This window comes from Geotrypetes seraphini, chromosome 14 (genome assembly GCF_902459505.1).
Source record: "Geotrypetes seraphini chromosome 14, aGeoSer1.1, whole genome shotgun sequence".
Lineage (NCBI taxonomy): Eukaryota > Metazoa > Chordata > Amphibia > Gymnophiona > Dermophiidae > Geotrypetes > Geotrypetes seraphini.
In genome coordinates this window covers 75,841,482-75,854,903 of record NC_047097.1, presented here as the reverse complement: position 1 = coordinate 75,854,903, position 13,422 = coordinate 75,841,482, and the positions used below count along the sequence as shown (strand labels likewise).

The following is a 13,422-nucleotide window of genomic DNA, read 5'->3' as shown; positions in this document are numbered from 1 at the left end:
TGTCTCTCCTTTCCTCTAGGGTATACATATTCAGGGCTTCCAGTCTCTCCTCATACGTCTTCTGGTGCAAGCCTCCTATCATTTGCGTCGCCCTCCTCTGGACCGCCTCAAGTCTTCTTACGTCTTTCGCCAGATACGGTCTCCAAAACTGAACACAATACTCCAAGTGGGGCCTCACCAATGACCTGTACAGGGGCATCAACACCTTCTTCCTTCTACTGAATACGCCTCTCTTTATACAGCCCAGAATCCTTCTGGCAGCAGCCACTGCCTTGTCACACTGTTTTTTCGCCTTTAGATCTTCGGACACTATCACCCCAAGGTCCCTCTCCCCGTCCGTGCATATCAGCTTCTCTCCTCCCAGCATATACGGTTCCTTCCTATTATTAATCCCCAAATGCATTACTCTGCATTTCTTTGCATTGAATTTTAGTTGCCAGGCATTAGACCATTCCTCTAACTTTTGCAGATCCTTTTTCATATTTTCCACTCCCTCTTCGGTGTCTACTCTGTTACAAATCTTGGTATCATCTGCAAAAAGGCACACTTTTCCTTCTAACCCTTCAGCAATGTCACTTACATACATATTGAACAGGATTGACCCCAGCACCGAACCCTGAGGGACTCCACTAGTCACCTTTCCTTCCTTCGAGCGACTTCCATTAACCACCACCCTCTGGCGTCTGTCTGACAGCCAGTTTCTGACCCAGTTCACCACTTTGGGTCCTAACTTCAGCCCTTCAAGTTTGTTCAACAGCCTCCTATGAGGAACTGTATCAAAGGCTTTGCTGAAATCCAAGTAAATTACATCTAGCATATGTCCTCGATCCAGCTCTCTGGTCACCCAATCAAAAAATTCAATCAGGTTCGTTTGGCACGATTTACCTTTTGTAAAGCCATGTTGCCTCGGATCCTGTAACCCATTAGATTCAAGGAAATACACTATCCTTTCTTTCAGCAACACTTCCATTATTTTTCCAACAACTGAAGTGAGGCTCACCGGCCTGTAGTTTCCTGCTTCATCCCTGTGACCACTTTTATGAATAAGGACCACATCCGCTCTCCTCCAATCCCCAGGAATCACTCCCGTCTCCAGAGATTTGTTGAACAAGTCTTTAATAGGACTCGCCAGAACCTCTCTGAGCTCCCTTAGTATCCTGGGATGGATCCCGTCTGGTCCCATCGCTTTGTCCACCTTCAGTTTTTCAAGTTGCTCATAAACACCCTCCTCCGTGAACGGCGCAGAATCTACTCCATTTTCTCGTGTAACTTTGCCAGACAATCTCGGTCCTTCTCTGTGAACACAGAACAGAAGTATTTGTTTAGCACATTTGCTTTCTCCTCATCACTCTCCACATATTTGTTCTCAGCATCTTTTAGCCTAGCAATTCCATTTTTTATCTTCCTCCTTTCACTAATATATCTGAAAAAAGTTTTATCTCCCTTTTTTACATTTTTAGCCATTTGTTCTTCCGCCTGTGCCTTCGCCAAACGTATCTCTCTCTTGGCTTCTTTCAGTTTCACCCTGTAGTCCTTTCTGCTCTCCTCTTCTTGGGTTTTTTTATATTTCATGAACGCCAACTCTTTCGCCTTTATTTCTCAGCCACTAGGTTGGAGAACCATATCGGCTTCCTTTTTCTCTTGTTTTTATTGATTTTCTTCACATAAAGGTCCGTAGCCATTTTTATCGCTCCTTTCAGCTTAGACCACTGTCTTTCCACTTCTCTTATGTCCTTATGGACATCAAGCAACCTCCAAAGAAGGTGTCCAAGCTTCCTCTTCATGCAATTTTAAGACACTCTTTTTTATAAAAATTGGGAATCTCCCTTGTCAGTGCCAGTGGCGCCTAGAAAACTAGACTCCACTTATAAAATTTTTCCTACTGCAGGATATGACAAACCTCAGCTTTCTCACCAATCCTTTGTGGTAGAATCTACACTTTAAAATCTACCTCCTCTAAGGTTGTATGCCTCTGTTCCACCTGGGAGAGAACGTCGCACTATGGATAGATTTGGCAGACGCCTCTATCAAAATTCTATGTTGAACAGTAGAGTGAATAACTACATTTTCCACTTCACATGCTATTTGAAGCAATTGCTTATGTACCAAAAATATCTTCCTTCTCATCGTGCTAAGGCAATGGTCTCAAACTCAAACCGTTTGAAGGGCCACATTTTGGATTTGTAGGTACTTGGAGGGCCTCAGAAAAAATAGTTTAAGTTTCAAGTTTAAGTTTATTAGGTTTTTATATACCGCCTATCAAGGTTATCTAAGCGGTTTTATAATCAGGTACTCAAGCATTTTCCCTATCTGTCCCGGTGGGCTCACAATCTATCTAACGTACCTGGGGCTATGGAGGATTAAGTGACTTGCCCAGGATCACAAGGAGCAGCGCTGGATTTGAACCCACATCCCCAGGGTGCTGAGGCTGTAGCTCCAACCACTGCGCCACACACTCCTTTCTTATTAAAGAAATAACAATTTATAGTTTATAAATCTTTCCTTAATAATAATATTGTAATTAATAGCTAAAGAGACATATTTTTTTAATTTTTTAATTTAATTTAATTCTTATATACCGCTATACCGTGAGGTTCAAAGCGGTTTACAAAAAAAATACATTAAAGATACAATAAAATAAATAAATATAGGTACTTGGAAGTTCCCTTACTGTCCCGAAGGCTCACAATATGATTAAGAAACTGTTTTATTTTACTTTTGTGATTATGTTAAACATACCGAGGGCCTCAAAATAGTACCTGGCAGGCCGCATGTGGCCCCCGGGCCGCATGTTTGAGACCACTGTGCTAAGGGGTTTCAACAATTGGTTTCCACCCTTCTACAATTACAACAACATTTGGTTCAATCTGCTTATGATTCTTTTGAGCTGTCCTTTCGAGCTTCTTCTGTGTCTGTGGCCATGAGAAGGCTGGCCTGGCTCAGAGTGGTGGACATGGATGTTAATCTTCAATATCAGATTGCTAACATACCATGTCTTGGTGATGAGCTTTTTGGAGATACAATTGAGAATGCCATTCAAAAACTCATCGCTCACGAAAAGTCTTGCGACTCGTTAGTTAAACCTAAACTGAAGTCTTCCACAACAGTCCATTTAAACCATCTACATCCTACCAACGACGTTATGCTCCTAAACCATCTTCTGCTTCAAAACCACAGCAGCAGAAGCAAAAACAGCAGAGGTCTCAGAAACCTCAACAGTCTGCTCCTACTAAATCTACTCAGTCTTTTTGACCGCTTACTCGAGAGCATAGTTTCAATCCAGTTGTCTCTGCCTCTCCCTCAACCCTTTGGTGGTCAACTACAACATTATTTTCATCATTGGGAGTTAATTACATCCGACCTTTGGGTTCTCAACATCATTCGGGAAAGGTACTCCCTTCATTTTCTCACCATACCTCCAGATCATCCTCCAAGAGAGTCTGTTTCCAATCTCCTTCAGCCCTCCCTTCTTCAGGAGATCTAGAATTTACTCCTTCTCAATTCCATCAAGAAGGTTCCTCCAGAACAAGAAAACACAGGGTTTTAAGAACATAAGAATTGCTGCTGTTGGGACAGACCAGTGGTCCATAGTGCCCAGCAGACTGCTCACGCTGCGGCCTTTGGTCAAAGACCAGTGCCCTAACTGAGATTAGCCCTACCTGCATACGTTCTGGTTCAGCAGGAACTTGCCTAACTTTGTCTTGAATCCCTGGAGGGTGTTTTCACCTACGACAGACTCCGGAAGAGCGTTCCAGTTTTCTACCACTCTCTGAGTGAAGAAGAACTTTCTTACATTCGTACGGAATCTATCCCCTTTCAATTTTAGAGAGTGCCCTCTTGTTCTCCCTACCTTGGAGAGGATGAACAACCTGTCCTTATCTACTTCAGTACCTTGAATGTTTCGATCATATCCCCTCTCAATCTTCTCTGTTTGAGGGAGAAAAGGCACAGTTTCTCTAATCTTTCACTATACGGCAACTCCTCCAGCCCCTTAACCATTTTAGTCGCCCTTCTCTGGACCCTTTCAAGTAGCATCATGTCCTGTGCTGGACACAGTACTCCAGGTGAGGGCGCACCATGGCCCAGTACAGCAGCATGATAATCTTCTCCGATCTGTTCATGATCCCCCTTCTTTATTATGCCACTGCCGCACATTGCATGGACGGCTTCATCGACTTGTCGATCATAACTCCCAAGTCACTTTCCTGGGAGGTCTCTCCAAATACTGCACGGACATCCTGTATTCGTGCATGAGATTTTTGTTACGTACATGCATCACTTTACACTGATCCACGTTAAACCTCATCTGCCATGTTGATGCATAAGAACTGCTATCTCCAGATCAGACCCTTAGTCCATCAAGTCCGGTGATCCGCACAAGCGGAGGCCCAGCCAGGTGTAATAATAATAATAATAACTTTATTCTTATATACCGCCAACAATCTTGCGACTTCTAGGCGGTTTACAATAAAAGAAACTGTAAATACAATCAAGAGAAACTTTACGTACAGCGAATTAAAGAGTATAGCAGTGTATATCTCGTACAACGAATTAGAGAGTATAGCAGTGTACATCTGATAACATTAATAATGTTAACGTCAGTTTGTGTGTTGCAAGGCCAGGAAGTGCCAAGTTGTTTACACAGAAGTAGAAATAATCCGTAAGTTCATAGAGTGTTCATATTTAGTGAATAGGGGTTGGGGTTAGCAGTTTGCACGTTCAGGTATGTGGTGATGTTACGAGGGGGGTTGATGTTCCGGTTCGTTACCTAGGTATTTCAAGAATAGGTAAGTTTTTAGGTGTTTCCTGAATTCTTCATAGTTGTTTGTGTGCATAATTAGTTTTTCTAGGTCTTTACCCCATATGGCTGCTTGATATGATAGCAGTTGTTGATGGTGTCTCTTATATTTGCACCCTCTAGCCGGTGGGGATACAAATTTCATGTGTGTTTTTCTTTCATGTCTGTTGGTTGGGAATGAGAAGAGCTCTGTAATGTATTTTGGGGCTAGACCATTTAATACTTTGAAGCAGAGACATCCTAGCTTGAACTTTGTGCGCGCCTCCATTTGGCAGCCAGTGTAGGAGTCGGTAGGAAGGGTTATGTGATCGGACTTCTTCAGCCCGAAAATCATCCTGACTGCTGCATTTTGTATCAGTTGTAGTCTTTGCATTTGCTTCTGGGGGATTGTCAGATGGGTGATGTTGCAATAGTCCAGGTGGTTTAGTATTAGGGATTGTACTAGAATTCTGAAAGCTGAAGTGTGGAAGTACGCCTTAATGGACTTAAGTTTCCAGAGAGTGAAAAACCCTCTTTTGATTAAGGAGTCTATGTGGTCTTTCATGGTTAGTCCTTGGTCTAGTATTACTCCTAGAATCTTCATCGTACACCTGGTGTAATTCTAGTCACCCGTATCCCTCTATGCCTCTTGTAAGGAGATGTGCATCTAGTTTGCTTTAGAATCCTAGAACGGTGGATTCCTCAACAACCTCCTCCAGGAGAGCATTCCAGGTGTCCAACACCCGCTGCGTGAAGCAGAACTTCCTGATATTTGTCCTTGACTTGTCCCCCCTCAGCTTCAGTCCATATCCTCTTCTCCGTGTCACATTGGACAGCTTCAGTCCATATCCTCTTCTCCGTGTCACATTGGACAGCTTCAGTCCATATCCTCTTGTCCATGTTACATTGGACATTGTAAATAATTTTTTTTCCTGCTCTATTTTGTCGATTCCTTTCAGTATTTTGAAAGTCTGCGATCCTCATTTCCGTGCAGACCTCTACTTTCAACTCTAACAGACTTGGAGTTCCTGCTACCAAGAGAAGCATCTCCACTTGGCTGACAGACTATCTCCTTCGCGTAAACTCAGGCTGGACTGCTGCTTCAGGACTGTGTCACAGCCTACAATGTTCGAGCTATGGCTGGCTCAGTAGTTCATTTCCGCTCTGAATCTATTGAGGAACCTGCAAAGCTACCTTGACCCTCAATCTATATCTTTACATCCTACTATTGTTCAGAACAAAATATCTGAAGAGTTGGTTTGGACAAGCAGTTCTGTAAAATCTCTTCTCTACTTTAAGCCAGCTTTCCCTCCAATTCTGTAGAATTTCACCAGGCTCCTGTATATTCAGTGCTTAACCTCTTCCAGAGATATGATCCTGGCAGCTTGGGAGTCCCTCGTGTGAGAATATTATGTCTACTTGTCTTCGGAGAAAGCATGTGTTCTCTGAGTACAGCAGGCATATATTCCCACCTCCCATAGTTGACTTCTTAGCTTTGTTACTGAACTGATGGTCCTATGAGCCGACATTGGGTAGAAAGGCACCCACACACATGCGTTATGGGTACTGCCTTAAAAAATATAAAATGACAGTGCATTTGGTAGTGTGCATATCGGGTTCTATGGATGATGTTGCACATATGTGAGAATATATGCCTTCTGTCCTCAGAGAATACCTGCTATAGATAAGTATTTTTGCTATATTTTTGACATGGATTTGTTTCTGTTGAAAACTAGATACTGTGGTTTTATGGATTTTTGGTCTAATGTAGTATGGTAGACCTTATGCTCTGTTGTGCATTTGTGTTTTGGAGAAAGGGTTTTACAGTTGAAAGATTTTTGTGCGTTCCAACTCTTTTCACTGGGATACGGTGTCATAAATGGTCGCATTGTATGTTTTCTAGGAATCTGCTAATAATTGTGTTCTTTCCTTTGAATTTGCAGATTATCCTTTTTACTGCTTCTAAGAAGGTCTATGCAGATAAGTTACTCAACATATTGGACCCCAAAAAGCAATTGGTCAGGTAATTGGAATTTACAGAATTTAGCAAAGCACTTTCATTGCCAATAACTGCCTCCTTCCTAAGTGATACTAAACAGTCCTATGGAAGAGTCCAGTTGATATAGAAAAGGAATAGAAACTTTCAGTCTTTCTAACTGGCTCCATCTGTGTGCATCGCTCTTCAGAGAGGGCATTGATAGAGTCACTAAAAGGGATTTGAATTTAGCTATGCCTTGCTCAGTAGTTTAAGAGAAGTTATATTCAGGTAGAGTTGGTAGCATGCTTTTCTTTTATTAATAAGCAAAGGATTGTTTTTGCTAAAAATTCAGTTTTGTTTATTATATTACTAATTAAGAGTGTCTGGTTTTAATTTTCAGGCACAGGCTTTTCCGTGAGCATTGTGTTTGTGTGCAAGGAAACTACATCAAAGATTTAAATATCCTTGGAAGAGATCTTTCCAAAACTATCATAATTGACAATTCACCACAAGCCTTTGCATACCAGGTAAGAGAGATTCTTATAGCCAAGTTTCATTTATGTAGTGCTTTCATTTAAACAGGATCCCATTCATTATATAATTATAATTCATAAAAATTTTCTTTGCTACTAAGACAGCTTCCAAAATGAAGCAGGGAGATAACTGGCGGTAGTTCAGTGCGGTCTCCTGAACAGCTGCCTTTCTCGCATAGCGGCACATAAGGCAGGAGCGCAACCTATGCACTTCCTGCCTGGTCCCACGCCACTCTGTGATTGGCTGCCATCAGTTCTTGCGAATCACGAGAACTGACAGCAGCCAATCACAGTGTGGCGCGGGACCAAGCAGGAAGCGAAAAGGTCATGCTCCTGCCTTGTGCGCTGCTCTGCAGCAAGAAAGGCAGCCGTCCAGCAGGAGACTGCACTGGACTACCACCAGTTAAAAAAAAGTACCGGGGGGCTTTGGGCTTCCCAACACCAGACGCACCTACGTGTAGAGGAGGAAAAAACCAAGAAGAGAAAAATTCTGAACCAATTTTTTTTTTCTTGGTTTTTCCTCCTCTACACGTAGGTGCGTCTTATGGTCAGGTGCACCTTATAGACCGAAAAATACGGTAACTCAAAATAACTCCTTTCTGTTTAATTTGAATGCATTGTAAATAAATATAGTTTAAAAAAGATTTTCGTTTGTCTGTTGATTTGTAAATTCTGTAGTTCATGGAAGGGAAAGAGACTACCTGAATCATTACGTCAGGCTCTGTCTCTAGCAGTATTCAAATTCAAGCTAAAAGCCCACTTTTGAGGCTGCTTTCAACTCTTAACTCCCACTCACTGTAAGATACTTTATCCCAGGACAAGCAGGCAGCATATTCTTAACGCATGGGTGACATCACCGACGGAGCCCCGGTACAGACACTTTTAACTAGAAAGTTCTAGTTGGCCGCACCGCGCATGCGCGAGTGCCTTCCCGCCCGACGGAGGAGAGCGTGGTCCCCAGTTTCTTCATTTCCGCGGAGCGAAGAAGTCGCATGTGTTCAACGGCTGTTGAAAACTTATTTCTGCCTTCCCGCTTGCGTACTTTTTTCATTTTTTTCAGTTTTCCTTTCGGATCCCGTTAATTTTCCTTTAAAAAAAAAAAAACTCGTCGAATTTTCTTTATTTTTTCGGGCCGGCCCCGGCGGGGCCTGTTGCCACCATACAGGCCAACGGCTTTGATTTTGCGGAGGCCGTGTTTCCCTTCATGCCCCCTCAACCGGGCTTTAAGAAGTGCCAGCGGTGTGCACGCCCGATCTCTCTCACCGACCCGCACAATTGGTGCCTGCAGTGCTTGGGTCCAGAGCATCGGGCTGACACCTGCACCCGCTGTGCTACGCTTAAAAAGCGCACATTAAAAAATAGGCAGATCCAGCAAAATATTCTGTTCGGTACCGGATCTGCCATGGAATCTGCCGCGACGTCGACGGCACCGCAAAAGTCGACACCGACTACTTCGACTCCACCGGATCCTTCTTTGGGGTCGATGGCCCCAGGTAAGCCGGCTAAGAAGCCTTCCACTTCCCTTGAGCGCCCTCCTGCCACGGTTGCGACACCGGCAACCCCGGCACCGCACCGACCCCGTAAACACTCCGCTCCGATATCATCATCGGCCTCCTCATCGCCGGAGCGTAGAGCGGCACCTATGGTACCGAAAAAGAAAAAAGCGGTACCGGTGCCCCCCCCTGGACGACCGCATTGCGGCCATACTCCAAACCCAGTTACAGGAGCAGCTGCAGCAACAACTCCAACAACTGTTGCCGGCGTTGCTTGCACCGCACCTTCCGGTACAGGACCGGTCCAAGCCTCGCACCGTCCCATCGGTGTCGACCCCCTCGGTACCGTTCAACACTTCCATGCCGGTCCTCTCGGCTGAGCCACATCTTTCCCAACCTGCGGTACAGACCCGCTCTGATGCCGATCCTTCTCGGTACCAGGAACGGCACCGATCTTCCTCTCCCGGTACCGCCTCAGTCTGCTCTGGCAAGTCTCTCTCCAAAACCCTCCATGCCGAACCCTCCACACCGATGTCCCGCCGTGCGCACCCCGACATCAGGGACCCAGACTTATGGGAAGAATCCCCACACGGTACCTCGACGGACGAGGAACCTTCAGTGACTGATACCGTCTCAAAACCTGAACAATCCTCGTTCACCAAATTTCTCAGAGAGATGTCAGCTGCTCTTTCCATTCCCTTAGAGTCCGACTCTAAAAAGTCACAAGCCTTTCTCGATGCCCTAGACTTTGAGCAACCTCCCAAAGAATTCCTTAAGTTATCCCAGGACAAGCAGGCAGCATATTCTTAACGCATGGGTGACGTCACCGACGGAGCCCCGGTACGGACATTTTCACTAGAAAGTTCTAGTTGGCCGCACCGCGCATGCGCGAGTGCCTTCCCGCCCGACGGAGGAGTGCGTGGTCCCCAGTTTCTTCGTTTCCGCGGAGCGAAGAAGACGCATGTGGTTTCAACGGCCGTTGAAAACTTCCTTTTTGCCTTCCCGCTCGCGTTATTTTCTTGTTTTTTCTCTTTTTCCCTTCGGGTTTCTTTTTCCGTTCTAAATAGTAAAAAAAAAAAAAAAAAACTTTGTTTTTTCTTTATTTTTCAGGCCGGCCCCGGCGGGGCCTGTTGCCATCATACAAGCCTCCGGCTTTGATTTTGCGGAGGTCGTGTTTCCCTTCATGCCCCCTCAACCGGGCTTTAAGAAGTGCCAGCGGTGTGCACGCCCGATCTCTCTCACTGACCCACACAATTGGTGCCTACAGTGTTTGGGTCCAGAGCATCGGGCTGACACCTGCACCCGCTGTGCCACTCTTAAGAAACGCACCTTAAAAAATCGGCAGATCCAGCAGAACATCCTTTTCGGTACCGGATCTGCTATGGAAACTGCCGCAACGTCGACGGTACCGCAAAAGACGGCACCGACCACTTCGACGACGCCCGATCCTTCCTCGGGGTCGCTGGCACCAGGTAAGCCGGCTAAGAAGCCTTCCACCTCCCTTGAGCGCCCACCTGCCACAGTGGCGACGCCGGTCCTCCCGGCCTCACGCCGACCCCGCAAACGCTCCGCCCCGATCTCAGTGAGTGCCTCGTCATCGGCCCCCTCATTGCCGGGGCGTGGAGCAACACCTATGGAACCGAAAAAGAAAAAAGCGGTACCGGTGCCACCCCTGGATGACCGCATCGCGGCCATACTCCAAGACAAATTGCAGGAACAGCTGCAGCAACAACTCCAGCACCTGCTTCCGACCCTATTGGCACCACTTCTTTCGGTACCAGACCGGCCCGAGCCTCGCACCATCCCACCGGTGTCCACCCCCTCGGTGCCACTCAACACTTCCATGCCAATCCTCTCGGCTGAACCACTCCGTTCTCGTCCTGTGGTACAGACCCGCTCTGAGGTCGATCCTCCTCGGGACCAGGAAGGGCACCGGTCTCCCCGGGACCCAGAATGGCACCACTCTTCCTGGGACCGGGGTCAACACCGGTCTTCCTCTCTCGGTACCGTCTCCATGCGCTCTGGCAAGTCTCTTTCTAAGACCCGCCACACCGAGCCTTCCACCCCGACATCTCGGCGTGCGCACACTGATATCAGGGACCCGGACTTATGGGAAGAATCCCCACCCGGTACCGAGGAGGACGCATCATCCACAGACGAGGAACCCTCAGTGCCCGATACCACTTCCAAGCCTGAGCAATCCTCTTTCACCAAATTCCTCAGGGAGATGTCGGCGGCTCTTTCTATTCCTTTAGAGTCCGACTCCAAAAAGTCCCAGGCCTTTCTGGATGCCTTAGACTTTGAACAACCTCCGAAAGAGTTCCTCAAGTTACCCGTCCATGACATACTGCGGGAAACTTTTTATAAAAATTGGGAAAATCCACTCACTGTCCCCGGAGCTCCTCGTAAGCTTGACAGCCTATACAGGGTCATCACAATTCCGGGTTTTGACAAACCTCAATTGCCCCATGAGTCTCTCCTAGTTGAGTCTACATTAAAGAAAACTCAGGGCTCCAGTGTTTATGCCTCCACCCCTCCTGGCAGAGAAGGCAAAACGATGGATAAGTTTGGCAAACACCTTTATCAAAATGCCATGCTAGCCAACAGGGCGAATAATTACACATTTCACTTCTCATTTTATATGAAGTATCTCGTACAACAACTATCCGCCCTACAAAAATACATCCCTGAACGCAAAGTTCCACTCTTTCAACAACAAATTTCCAGCCTCCTTCAACTGCGGAAATTCATGGTGCGCTCTATTTATGATTCATTTGAGCTGACCTCCCGAGCGTCTGCCATAGCTGTTGCCATGCGACGTCTGGCCTGGTTGAGGGTATCTGATCTTGACATCAACCACCAAGACCGCCTAGCTAACGCACCCTGTCTTGGGGACAAACTTTTTGGGGAGTCCCTGGATTCGACCACCCAGAAGCTCTCAGCACATGAGACCAGATGAGACACTCTGGTAAAACCTAAAAAGAAGGCTCCACCTGCTCGTCCTTATAGACCACAGTCCTCTTACCAGCGCAGGTTCTCGGCCAGGCCTCTCAACCCGCCCCAACAGCAGCCTCGCAGACCTCGTCAACAACAACACACTCAGGCTCGCTCTCAATCTTACCAACCTGCCAAGCCTCTTCCTCCGTCAAAACCATCTCAGCCCTTTTGACTCCTTTCTCCAGGGCATAGCCAGTCTTCCACCATCATTACCTCTTCCTCAGCCAATCGGAGGACATCTCCAACTCTTCCTCAACCGTTGGGAGGTCATCACATCAGACCTGTGGGTCCTCAACATCATCCGCCACGGCTACTCTCTCAACTTCCAGATTCTTCCACCAGACAACCCTCCTATAGAGTCTGCGTCCCACTCCTCCCAGTCCCTTCTCCTCCTAAGGGAGGTCCAATCCCTCCTTCTTCTCAATGCCATCGAAGGGGTTCCCACAGACCAAAGGGGTCAGGGATTCTACTCCCGCTACTTCCTGGTTCCCAAGAAGACAGGAGACCTTCGTCCCATCCTCGATCTCCGGGACCTCAACAAGTGTCTGGTCAAGGAAAAGTTCAGAATGCTCTCCCTGGCCACGCTTTATCCTCTTCTCTCTCAACACGACTGGCTATGTTCCCTGGACCTCAAAGAGGCCTACACTCACATTCCAATCCATCTGAATTCACGTCGCTACCTCCGATTTCAGATACAGCACCGCCACTATCATTACAAGGTGCTACCCTTTGGCCTCGCATCATCGCCCAGGGTGTTCACCAAGTGCCTTATTGTGGTGGCGGCCTTTCTCAGGTCTCACGACCTCCAGGTGTTCCCCTACTTGGACGATTGGTTGGTAAAAGCACCTACGTCTCCACTTGTGCTACAAGCCACTCAGTACACCATCTCCTTCCTCCATCTCCTGGGGTTCGAGATCAACTACCCCAAGTCGCATCTGCTTCCCACACAGCGACTTCAGTTCATTGGAGCCGTTCTCGACACCACTCTCATGAGGGCGTTTCTCCCCTCCGACCGCCAACGGACTCTGCTCCACCTCTGCCGCCAGGTGCTCCTTCATCACTCCATTCCAGCTCGGCAGATGATGGTCCTCCTGGGCCACATGGCCTCGACGGTCCATGTGCTTCCTCTGGCGCGACTCCACCTCAGGACACCTCAATGGACTCTAGCCAACCAATGGTCACAGACCACCGATCTTCTTTCTCATCCCATCTCTGTGACATCGTCTCTTCAGCAATCTCGTCAATGGTGGTTGAACTCATCCAATCTTTCCAGGGGTCTACTCTTTCATCTACCCCCTCACTCCATGATCATAACCACAGATACCTCCCCCTATGCATGGGGAGCTCACCTGGGAGAACTTCGCACTCAGGGACTCTGGACCCCCTCAGGAGCGTCAACATCACATCAATTTCCTGGAACTCAGGGCCATGTTCTATGCCCTCAAGGCCTTCCAGCACCTTCTCTACCCTCAGGTTCTTCTCCTGTGCACAGACAACCAAGTCGCCATGTACTACATAAACAAGCAAGGCAGCACCGGATCTCCCCTCCTCTGTCAGGAGGCCATCCGCATCTGGACCTGGGCCACGGCCCGCAGTCTCTTCCTCAAGGCTGTCTATATCCAGGGCGAACAGAACTCCCTGGCC

The 13,422-nt window shown here is 47.2% G+C and overlaps 1 protein-coding gene across 4 annotated transcripts in view; it reads left to right on the top strand.

Moving 5' to 3' along the window:
- The window catches only part of CTDSPL2 (CTD small phosphatase like 2), a 202,553-nt gene that overhangs the window by 155,334 nt on the left and 33,797 nt on the right, over positions 1-13,422 (top strand). For all 4 annotated transcript variants that reach the window (XM_033920362.1, XM_033920361.1, XM_033920364.1 and 1 more), the window contains 2 exons: positions 6,721-6,800; positions 7,156-7,282. In XM_033920362.1, the coding sequence (XP_033776253.1) occupies positions 6,721-6,800; positions 7,156-7,282 (207 nt within the window). The remainder of the gene's footprint in view (positions 1-6,720; positions 6,801-7,155; positions 7,283-13,422) is intronic.